Source organism: Salvelinus sp. IW2-2015, linkage group LG18 (assembly GCF_002910315.2).
Source record: "Salvelinus sp. IW2-2015 linkage group LG18, ASM291031v2, whole genome shotgun sequence".
NCBI classification, from domain to species: Eukaryota; Metazoa; Chordata; class Actinopteri; order Salmoniformes; family Salmonidae; genus Salvelinus; species Salvelinus sp. IW2-2015.
The window spans coordinates 36,473,497-36,486,276 of NC_036858.1; the positions used below are offsets into that span (position 1 = coordinate 36,473,497).

General features: G+C 45.2%; 1 protein-coding gene across 1 annotated transcript in view; it reads right to left on the reverse strand.

The window, feature by feature from the left end:
- LOC111978730 (sodium/potassium/calcium exchanger 3-like) overlaps positions 1–7,208 on the reverse strand; it is a 171,265-nt gene extending 164,057 nt beyond the window's left edge. The window contains exon 1 of the mRNA XM_024008957.2: positions 6,687–7,208. Coding sequence (XP_023864725.1) covers positions 6,687–6,879 — 193 coding nt within the window. The 5' untranslated portion in view covers positions 6,880–7,208. The remainder of the gene's footprint in view (positions 1–6,686) is intronic.
- Positions 7,209–12,780: the final 5,572 nt, after the last annotated feature.

Sequence of the window (12,780 nt, forward strand, 5' to 3'; positions counted from 1 at the left end):
CCCCCCACCCCCTTTGCAGTCTTTTGACTCATCACATCGCTGCTGCAACTGCTTATTAGCCTATTTATCCTGTTGCCAAGTCACTTTACCTCTACCTACAGCATATGTAATCGACCTCAATTACCTCCTACCACTGCACATCGACTCAGTACTTACCCCGTGTATATAGCCAAATATCGTTACTCATTGTGTACTTATTCCTCGTGTATTAATCTTTCTATTATTTTTATATTTTTCACTCTGTATTGTTGGGAAGGGCCCTAATTATGCCATTTCACTGTAGTCTAGACCTGTTTGTTACAAAGCATGTGCCACATTTGATTTGATTTGTTGCAACTCATTTATGGACAATCCTTGCTTAGGCCCACATAACAACAACCATTTATATGAAAACGTAAAGGTCAAACTCAGATAATGAAGCGCAAACCCACTGAGAGGAAACGCACTCAAAAACACCATAGCCTATATGGATATTAGTGAACAAACATCGCTTTATGTCCCTTCTTAGGAGCCTCACAAAATAGTGAAACTGAAAAAAACATACCTCTCGCAAATTCTCGCAAATAGGCAACTGTTCAACAAGAGACATTCTGCAACATCGACTCAGTACTGAGTACCCCGTATATAGCCAAGTTATCGTTACTCATTCGTGTACTTATTCCTCGTGTTATTCTACCAAGGGAATTCTCTCAATCATAATCACAGCCGTATACATTCCCCCCCAAGCAGACACAACGATTGGCCCTGAACGAACTTTATCTGACTCTTTGTAAACTGGAAACCACCACACCCTGAGGCTGCATTCATCGTAGCTGGGATTTTAATCAAGGCTAATCTAAAAACAAAACTCCCTAAATTCTATCAGCATATCGATTGTGCTACCAGGCTGGAAAAACACTGACCATTGCTACACTAATTTCCGCCGCGCTTACCAAGCCCTCCCCCCGCCCCCCTTTCGGAAAAGCTGACCACGACTCCATTTGTTGATCCTGCCTACAAACAGAAACTCAAACAACAAAGCTCCCGCGCTCAGGCTGTTCAACGCTGCGCGACCAATCTGAAATCCACGCTTCAAGACTGCTTCGATCACGCGGATTGAATATGTTCCGCATCGCGTCCAACAACAATATTGACGAATATGCTGATTCGGTGAGCGAGTTCATTAGGAAGTGCATATGACGATGTCGTACCCACAACAACGATAAAAACATTCCCAACCAGAAACCGTGGATTGACGGCAGCATTCGCGTGAAACTGAAAGCGCGAACCACTGCTTTTAACCAGGGCAAGGTGACCGAAGCATGGACCGAATACAAACAGTGTAGCTATTCTCTCCGCAAGCAATCAAACAGGCTAAGTCTCAGTACAAGACAAAATCGAGTCGAATTCAACAGCTCAGACACAAGAGGTATGTGGCAGGGTCTACAGTCAATCACGGATTACAAAAAAAACCAGCCCCGTCGAGGACCAGGATGTCTTGCTCCCAGACAGCTAAACAACTTTTTTGCCCGCTTGAGGACAATACAGTCCCACTGACACGGCCCCCCTACCAAACCTGCGGGTGCTCCTTCACTGCAAGCCGAGGTGAGTAAAACATTTAAACGTGTTAACCTCGCAAGCTGCAGGCCCAGACGGCATTCCCAGCCGCGTCCTCAGAGCATGCGCAGACCAGCTGGCTGGTGTGTTACGGACATATTCAATCAATCCTTATCCCAGTCTGCTGTTCCCACATGCTTCAAGAGGGCCACCATTGTTCCTGGCCAAGAAAGCTAAGCTAATAGCTAAACGACATCGGCCCCGTTAGCACTCACTTCCGTCATCATGAAGTGCTCTTGAGAGACTATCAAGGACCATATCACCTCCACCCTTACCGGACACCTTAGACCCACTCCAATTTGACTTACCGACCCAATAGAGTCCACAGACGACGCAATCGCAACCACACTCACACTGCCCTAACCCATCTGGACAAGAGGAATACCCATGTGAGAATGCTGCTTCATCGATTACAGCTCAGCATTTAACACCATAGTACCCTCCAAACTCGTCATCAACCTCGAGACCCTGCGTCTCGACCCCCACCTGTGCAACTGGGTCCTGGACTCCTGACGGCCGCCCCCAGTGGTGAGGGTAGGCAACAACATCTCCACCCCGCTGATCCTCAACACTGGGCCCCACAAGGGTGCGTTCTGAGCCCTCTCCTGTACTCCCTGTTCACCCACGACTGCGTGGCCATGCACGCCTCCAACTGCGATCATCAAGTTGCGGATGACACTACAGTGGTAGGCTTGATCACCAACAACGACCGAGACGCCTACAGGAGGAGGTGAGGGCCCTCGGCAGTGTTCAGGGAAAATAACCTCATACTCAACGTCAACAAAACAAAGGAAGATGATTGGACGTTCAAGAAACAGCAAGAGGGAGCACCCCCCTATCACATCCGACGGGTCATAGTGAGAAGGTGGAAAAGTTTTAAGGTCCTCGCGTGTACACACTCACGGACAAACTGAATTGGTCCACCCACACAGACACGCGTTGTGAAGAAGGCGCAGCAGCGCCCTCTCAACCTCAGAGCTGAAGAAATTCGGCTGTGTCGCCAAAAGCACTCCAAAACTTCTACAATGTACAATCGAGAGCATCCTGTCGGCATGTATCACCGCCTGGTACGGCAACTGCTCCGCCCAGAACCGTAAGGCTCTCCAGAGGGTAGGGAGTCTGCAGAACGCATCAGCAGGGCAAACTACCTGCCTCCAGGACACCTACACCACCCGATGTCACAGAACGAGCCATAAAGATCATCCAAGGACAACAACCACCCAACCACTGCCTGTTCACCCCGCTATCATCCAAAGGCGAGGTCAGTACAGTGCATCAAAGCAGGGACCGAGAGACTTGAAAAAACAGCTTCTATCTTCAAGGCCATCAGACTGTTAAACAGCCACCACTAACATTTAGCGGCCGCTCCAACATACTGACTCAACTCCAGCCACTTTAAAAATGGGGAATTAGCTGGAATTATGCTAAAAAATGTACCACTAGGCCACTTATAGCATGCCCACTTAATTAATGTTTACATTACCCTACATTACCCATCTATATGTATATACTGTACTCTTATATCATCTACTGCATCTTGCATCTTTATGCGCAATAATGTACCACTAGCCACTTTAAAACTATGCCACTTTATGTTTACATCCCGTACAGTACTCATCTCATATGTATATACCGTATCTATACCATCACTGCATCTGCCATGCCGTTCTGTACACCAATCATCCATATATGCTTTATGTAATATTCTTATCCTTCACACTTGTGTGTGATTTGATGTCATATAGGCGTGGAAATTGTTAAGGTAGATTACGTTGGTTATTACGCATTGTCGGAACTAGAAGCAACAAGCATTCCTACATCGCTAACATCGACTAACCATGTGTATGATGACTAATAAAATTGATTTGATTTGGATTTGATTTGATTTCTGACAACAAGCGTCTCACCTGCTTTCTCGACCAAACACGAGAGCCCCTTTACAAGACGAGCAGCACCCCCATGAAGAACATCTGCCCACCGAACAACTCCTTTCGCTTTTTCCGCTGAGCTTTGTTCTTCCGCTGGTTCAGCATCCCTTGAAGCGGCTTACTCCGCACCCGGACGTCCCGGGCATCATGCCAAAGGCTATCCCATCCATGGAGACGTTTTCACGGGGACAGAGTTTCTGGGAACCCGGACAGGGAACGCGGAGGAGTCGAAGGAAGCGGGGTGGAAGAGGGGTTCGGAAAGTTACACAATGGAAAGGTGGGTTGTCGACGCGTGAAAGGCGATGTTGGTATTCTATCTTGAGTCGGTTGCGATGTTGTCTTCTATATTACTTCGCACGAAGTGTTGCTGTGCGTCGGATGTTGTGATAGGACCGGCGCTCCCATGGATGCGTCAGTTCTGTGCCAGTTTTCGCAGGACACGGTCGTCAACGAGGCTGGCGATGTAGAAGAGAGAGCGCGGAAAGGAGGATGTAGAGGGTGAGTGTGTGTGAGAGAAGAGAGAGCGAGAGAGAGAGAGAGAGAGAGAGAGAGAGAGAGAGAGAGAAGAGCGCGAAAGAGAGAAGAGAGAGATAAACGCTATAGAGAAAATATAATTGAACAATGTAGCCAGATGGGGAAAAAGGACAGAGCGAAGAGAAATCCCACTGTGCATAAACTGTATTTCAACAAATATTATATTTCACCCCAAAATGTAATGGGATGACGTTTTATCAACGTGGAAAACTAATTGAATTCGCAAAGTCATCAATGTTAAAGGAATTGTGGGGATTTTTGTGTCTTTTATTCACCCAACTTTTAGCCTAAATCCAATAACATGCTTCAAATGTATGTTGATTTCATGTTAAATTCAGATAGTTGAAAACTCAATCAAATGTAAATTACAACTAGACCTTGAACTGCATCAGTGTCCAGTGGATACATTTGTCAAGCAGCAGGCTTCATTGTGAACGATAAACTACACGCTCATCGTTGCCCTCTCCTGGATGTAAACTCAGCAAAAAAGAAACGTCCTCTTTTCAGGACTCTGTCTTTCAAAGATAATTCGAAAAAATCCAAATAACTTCAGAGATCTTATTGTAAAGGTTTAAACACGGTTTCCCATGCTTTCAATGAACCATAAACAATTCATGAACATGCACCTGTGGAACGGTCGTTAAAACACTAACAGTTTACAGATGTAGGCAATTAAGGTCACAGTTATGAAAACTTAGAACACTAAAGAGGCCTTTCTGCTGACTCTGAAAAACACCAAAAGAAAGCTGCCCAGGGTCCCTGCTCATCTGCGTGAAAGTGCCTTAGGCATGCTGCAAGGAGGCATGAGGACTGCAGATGTGGCCAGGACAATAAATTGCAATGTCCATACTGTGAGACGCCTAAGACAAGACTACCGGGAAACAGAACGGACTCATCAGTGCTCAGACTGTCTGCAATAGGCTGAGAGAGGCTGGACTGAGGCTTGTAAGCCTGTTGTAAGGCAGGTCCTCACCAGACATCACAACCATGTCGCCTATGGGCACAACAACGTCGCCTATGGGCACAAACCCACTGTCGCTGGACCAGAAAGGACTGGCAAAAAGTGCTCTTCACTGACGAGTTGCGGTTTTGTCTCACCAGGGGTGATGGTCAGATTCGAATTATCGTCGAAGAATGAGCGTACACCGAGGTCTGTACTCTGGAGCGGGATCGATTTGGAGGTGGAGGGTCCGTCATGGTCTGGGGCGGTGTGTCACAGCATCATCCGACTGAGCTTGTTGTCATTGCAGGCAATCTCAACGCTATGCGTTACAGGGAAGACATCCCTCCCCTCATGTGTACCCTTCCTGCAGGCTCATCTTGACATAACCCTCCAGCATAACAATGCACCAGCCATACTGCTCCTTCTGTGCGTGATTTCCTACAAGACAGGAATGTCAGTGTTCTGCCATGGCCAGCGAAGAGCCCGGATCTCAATCCCATTGAGCATGTCTGGGACCTGTTGGATCGGAGGTGAGGCTAGGGCCATTCCCCGAGAAATGTCGGAAATTGCAGGGGCCTTGGTGGAAGAGTTGGTAACATCTCATAGCAAGAACTGGCAAATCTGGTGCAGTCCATGTGGAGGAGATGCACTGCAGGACTTAATGCAGCTGGTGGCCACACCAGATGCCGACTGTTACTTGTAATTGACCCCCCCCCCCTTTGTTCAGGGACACATTATTCAATTTCTGTTAGTCACATGTACTGTATGTGGAACTTGTTCAGTTTATGTCTCAGTTTTTGAATCTTGTTATACAAAATATATACAAATCATTTTTAAGTTTGCTGAAAATAAACGCAGTTGACAGTGAGAGGACGTTCATTTCTTTGCTGAGTTTAGGATATTCCATAGTTTCTTTCAGTAGCCTATTGAAGTAAGAGGCCTACCTATACAAACTACTCCGACTCTGCATAAACTAAAGTAAGCTATAGACAAATGATTGTGTTTTGCAGACATCCCTTTGGCAATGGGTGCAAATTCAACATTGTAATTATCCTTTACATGAGAATGTAGGCACATATAAAGCACGCGTGCACATGCACGCACGCACGCAAACGGGTCTTTCTATGAATAATGGAGTCAATGTGTGACATTGGGATAAACATTTCCAATTGGTTTGAAACAAAAATAAAAAGGATTTTCATGCAGTTCCACATGCGTAATTAGAGGAATAAAAGTTAATATATGCAAATGTACCCATGACTCCACCTGTACAACAACATAGGTCTAGGACTACACACCCTTTAACCCTCCTGTTGTGTTCGTTTCATGTTAATTAGTTCTGTGTTCCGGTCCAAAATGACCCTTCACCTGTTGTTTACAAAGCATGTGCCACATTTGATTTGATTTGTTGCAACTCATTTATGGACAATCCTTGCTTTAGGCCCACATAACAACAACCATTTATATGAAAACGTAAAGGTCAAACTCAGATAATGAAGCGCAAACCCACTGAGAGGAAACGCACTCAAAAACACCATAGCCTATATGGATATTAGTGAACAACATCGCTTTATGTCCCTTCTTAGGAGCCTCACAAAATAGTGAAACTGAAAAAAACATACCTCTCGCAAATTCTCGCAAATAGGCAACTGTTCAACAAGACATTCTGACAACAAGCGTCTCACCTGCTTTCTCGACCAAACACGAGAGCCCCTTTACAAGAGCGAGCAGCACCCCCATGAAGAACATCTGCCCACCGAACAACTCCTTTCGCTTTTTCCGCTGAGCTTTGGTCTTCCGCTGGTTCAGCATCCCTTGAAGCGGCTTACTCCGCACCCGGACGGTCCCGGGCATCATGCCAAAGGCTATCCCATCCATGGAGACGTTTTCACGGGGACAGAGTTTCTGGGAACCCGGACAGGGAACGCGGAGGAGTCGAAGGAAGCGGGGTGGGAAGAGGGGTTCGGAAAGTTACACAATGGAAGAGGTGGGTTGTCGACGCGTGAAAGGCGATGTTGGTATTCTATCTTGAGTCGGTTGCGATGTTGTCTTCTATATTACTTCGCACGGAAGTGTTGCTGTGCGTCGTGAATGTTGTGATAGGACGGCGCGCTCCATGGATGCGTCAGTTCTGTGCCAGTTTTCGCAGGACACGGTCTGCAACGAGGCTGGCGATGTAGAAGAGAGAGCGCGGAAAGGAGGATGTAGAGGGGTGAGTGTGTGTGAGAGAGAGAGAGCGAGAGAGAGAGAGAGAGAGAGAGAGAGAGAGAGAGAGAGAGAGCGCGAAAGAGAGAGAGAGAGAGATAAAGCTATAGAGAAATAGTAATTGAACAATGTAGCGAGATGGGGAAAAAGGACAGAGCGAAGAGAAATCCCACTGTGCATAAACTGTATTTCAACAAATATTATATTTCACCCCAAAATGTAATGGGATGACGTTTTATCAACGTGGAAAACTAATTGAATTCGCAAAGTCATCAATGTTAAAGGAATTGTGGGGATTTTTGTGTCTTTTATTCACCCAACTTTTAGCCTAAATCCAATAACATGCTTCAAATGTATGTTGATTTCATGTTAAATTCAGATAGTTGAAAACTCAATCAAATGTAAATTACAACTAGACCTTGAACTGGCATCAGTGTCCAGTGGATACATTTGTCAAGCAGCAGGCTTCATTGTGAACGATAAACTACACGCTCATCGTTGCCCTCTCCTGGATGTAAACTCAGCAAAAAAGAAACGTCTCTTTTTCAGGACTCTGTCTTTCAAAGATAATTCGAAAAAATCCAAATAACTTCAGAGATCTTTATTGTAAAGGGTTTAAACACGGTTTCCCATGCTTGTTCAATGAACCATAAACAATTCATGAACATGCACCTGTGGAACGGTCGTTAAAACACTAACAGTTTACAGATGGTAGGCAATTAAGGTCACAGTTATGAAAACTTAGAACACTAAAGAGGCCTTTCTGCTGACTCTGAAAAACACCAAAAGAAAGCTGCCCAGGGTCCCTGCTCATCTGCGTGAAAGTGCCTTAGGCATGCTGCAAGGAGGCATGAGGACTGCAGATGTGGCCAGGACAATAAATTGCAATGTCCATACTGTGAGACGCCTAAGACAGAGCTACCGGGAGACAGAACGGACTCCATCAGTGCTCAGACTGTCTGCAATAGGCTGAGAGAGGCTGGACTGAGGGCTTGTAGGCCTGTTGTAAGGCAGGTCCTCACCAGACATCACAACCATGTCGCCTATGGGCACAACAACGTCGCCTATGGGCACAAACCCACTGTCGCTGGACCAGAAAGGACTGGCAAAAAGTGCTCTTCACTGACGAGTTGCGGTTTTGTCTCACCAGGGGTGATGGTCAGATTCGCATTTATCGTCGAAGGAATGAGCGTTACACCGAGGACGAGGTCTGACTCTGGAGCGGGATCGATTTGGAGGTGGAGGGTCCGTCATGGTCTGGGGCGGTGTGTCAAGCATCATCGGACTGAGCTTGTTGTCATTGCAGGCAATCTCAACGCTATGCGTTACAGGGAAGACATCCCTCCCCTCATGTGGTACCCTTCCTGCAGGCTCATCTTGACATAACCCTCCAGCATAACAATGCCACCAGCCATACTGCTCGTTCTGTGCGTGATTTTCTATGTCAGTGTTCTGCCATGGCCAGCGAAGAGCCCGGATCTCAATCCCATTGAGCATGTCTGGGACCTGTTGGATCGGAGGGTGAGGGCTAGGGCCATTCCCCGAGAAATGTCRGGGAAATTGCAGGGGCCTTGGTGGAAGAGTGGGGTAACATCTCATAGCAAGAACTGGCAAATCTGGTGCAGTCCATGTGGAGGAGATGCACTGCAGGACTTAATGCAGCTGGTGGCCACACCAGATGCCGACTGTTACTTTTGAATTTGACCCCCCCCCCCTTTGTTCAGGGACACATTATTCAATTTCTGTTAGTCACATGTACTGTATGTGGAACTTGTTCAGTTTATGTCTCAGTTTTTGAATCTTGTTATACAAATATWTACAAATCATTTTTAAGTTTGCTGAAAATAAACGCAGTTGACAGTGAGAGGACGTTCATTTCTTTGCTGAGTTTAGGATATTCCATAGTTTCTTTCAGTAGCCTATTGAAGTAGATAGGCCTACCTATACAAACTACTCCGACTCTGCATAAACTAAAGTAAGCTATAGACAAATGATTGTGTTTTGCAGACATCCGTTTGGCAATGGGTGGCAAATTCAACATTGTAATTATCCTTTACATGAGAATGGTAGGCACATATAAGTGCACGCGTGCACATGCACGCACGCACGCAAACGGGTCTTTCTATGAATAATGGAGTCAATGTGTGACATTGGGATAAACATTTCCAATTGGTTTGAAACAAAAATAAAAAGGATTTTCATGCAGTTCCACATGCGTAATTAGAGGAATAAAAGTTAATATATGCAAATGTACCCATGACTCCACCTGTACAACAACATAGGTCTAGGACTACACACCCTTTAACCCTCCTGTTGTGTTCGTTTCATGTTAATTAGTTCTGTGTTCCGGTCCAAAATGACCGTCCCATTATAGCTGATTAAAAATCCATAATAACACAGATATTATCACCTAATGTTGTGTTCGATCTTTTTATCAACTTAAGTTATTGTGAACATTACAAGTTTTGAACTTCTATTTGCTATTTATGGCCTGTAGGCCTCATTGACCTGAGCTCATACAACTTGTTGTTGAGTAAAAAAAGCATAATGTATGGATTATTTTGACTATAACAAATACTCAGATGAAACATATTGTGCTATTTATCACAGACTACTTTGTGTCAAAGTTTAACAAGGACTCTCTCCTCCTCACCAGTGTCATGATCAAAGATATGNACTTTGTGTCAAAGTTTAACAAGGACTCTCTCCTCCTCACCAGTGTCATGATCAAAGATATGTTCATGAGCCTCACATAAAGTATATTGTTTGGTCATTGTGCTGCCACAGAATGAATTGTGAGCAAGGCCTCAAAAAAGCTTTATATACCAGAGCTGCGAGAAAAGTTCTATATATTATTGAAACAATGTTGCAATTGTTTGTGAGAATGCAAATAGGTGTGGTTCCCGTGGGGGAAAGATTATATTGGGGAAAGGTTCCCGTGGGGATTGCCATGGAAGCCAAGAAGGGGAGTGAGGTGTGTGCTCAAACAAATATGCATGTGGGGGTCTGGGAGAGGAAGTGTGTCCATCTGATGAATGGCCATGCGCCTGAACTAAATTTTATACACTAATTGTAGTCTCACCCATTAATTTCTGTGGGGTGGCAGGTAGCCTAGTGGTTAGAGCATTGGACTAATAACCGGAATGTTGCAAGATCGAATCCCTGAGCTGACAAGGTACAAATCTGTCGTTCTGCCCCTGAACAAGGCAGTTAACCCCCTGTTCCTAGGCTGTCATTGAAAATAAGAATGTGTTCTTATTATCTGACTTGCCTAGTTAAATAAAGGTTACATTTAAATAATGACAAAGCAGTTTTAGAAGCCTCTTGGACCTAGACTTAGTGCTCCGGTACCACTTGCCGTGCGGTAGCAGAGAGAACAGTCTGATTAGGGTGGTTGGAGTCTTTGACAATTTTAGGGCCTTCCTCTGACACAGCCTGGTATAGAGGTCCTGGATGGCAGGAAGCTTGGTCCCGCTGATGTAATGGGCCGTACGCACTACCCTCTGTACTGCCTTGATGTCGGAGGCCGAGCAGTTACCATACCAGGCAGTGATGCAAACCGTCAGGATGCTCTCGATGGTGAAGCTGTAAAACCTTGTGAGGATCTGAGGACCCATGCCAAATCTTTTCAGTCTCCTGAGGGGGAATAGGTTTTGTCGTGCCCTCTTCAGGACTGTGTTGGTGTGCTTGGACCATGTTAGTTTGTTGGTGATGTGGATGCCAAGGAACTTGAAGCTCTCAACCTGCTCCACTACAGCCCAGTCGATGAGAATGGGGGTGTGCTCGGTCCTCCTTTTCCTGTAGTCCACAATCATCTCCTTTGTCTTGATCACGTTGAGGGAGAGGTTGTTGTCCTMGCACCACACGGTCAGGTCTCTGACCTCCCTATAGGCTGTCTCATAGTTGTCAGTGATCAGCCTCGATTTGGCCCAAACATAATCGTCTATGTTTCACATGTTCTGACAGCACAGTACAGTAGAGTAGAGCACAGCATAGTACAGTACAGTAGAGCACAGCAGAGTACAGTACTGTACAGTATAGTGACAGTATAGTAGAGTATAGTTCAGTACAGTACAGTAGAACACAGTAGAGTAAAGTGCAGTGTAATGTACTATATTGTATTGTACTGTAACCTACTGTACTCTACTGTATTGCTGTACATTACTCTACTGAACTATACTATACTTGATATTACTGAATCGGAGTACAGGCAACATTGATGTACCTTTTTTTGGTGAGCCTGTTGCAGCATAATCTTGTATGATTGGCAGAGATACTTGATAATGACATCATAGGATGGAGGCATCCTCAGGCCCAGCTATCCCATAATGCCCTCTGATGGAGGGTGTGTTGTTGGCCAATGAGCTGCCAGATTAGAGCTATAGCTCCTTGGCCCATACTCACACAATCTCACTCTCACACATTCATATGCTCACGCAAACACACACCACATGCACACACTTCCTGTTTGTGGGATTGAGCATGATCCTAGTCCAGAGCGCATCATAGCAGTGATTCAGGACATTGAGTGGGTGATATCTCTCGCTCGCTCGCTCGCTCTCCCCTCTCTCTCTCTCTCTCTCCTCTCTCTCTCTCTCTTCTCCTCTCTCTCTCTCTCTCTCTCTCTCTCTCTCTCTCTCTCCTCTCTCTCTCTCGCTCTCTCTCTCTTTCTCTCTCTGGCATGATTTATCTCTGTCCAGTCTTTGATGTGCTGTTAGCCTTGCATTGTCCTCTAACTCAGTGTGATTCTGTGTGAAGCTGGTTTCAGTTCAATACAGCTCAGTTTTTTCCTTCTTTTGATCAATAGAGACAGAGGTTTTGTTTGCCAAGTTAAAAGGCTTCATACTGTATCAGAGTGGCCAGCTGTGTAGGTGAATACATCACTCGGACGCATCACTCAATGCATCACTCAGTGGCGGCCATGTAATTTCAGACAGCCTTAGGTAGATATTGTCATTAACCTGTCTGAACCAGGGATGAGCAACTTTGATGGGGGTGGGGGCCACAAAAAAACGGATCTCATCATGAGGGGCCGCAGTGGCTCGTGGGTCTATGTACCTACATCCATAATTACTTTCATTACTTGCTCCTGTAAGTCGTTCTGGACAAGAGTGCCTGTTAAATGACTATAATGTAAAACATTTAAATGCCAGTAAACAATGAATATGCAGTATCACAGTGTTTTACCAGTAGCAGAGAAGTCTTTCTTTTTCTAGCATGCGTTGTGGTAAATGTCCATCCATATTCATGTGTTGTTAATGCCATCAACTCTCAATGGACCACAAGTTCCTTCCCTCACTGTACTCTGGTGTGAGAGATAGATTACAACTAAATCCTATGAATTAATTAGATCCTATCAATTAAAATGGCCAATTCGGGTGCAATCAATTAGCTTAATTTCTCAGCGATCAAAGTATATTTAAACAAAATAATGTTGTAGGAATACTGATCTTATATGTTTCTATCTGCCGAAACGATTTCAGAACAATCTGAGATGGTTGGTGTCATGGAACGACCCAAAGGGCAGACAGCTTTGTACAGTACGTCGACATTTATATAATTCTMTGTATCAAA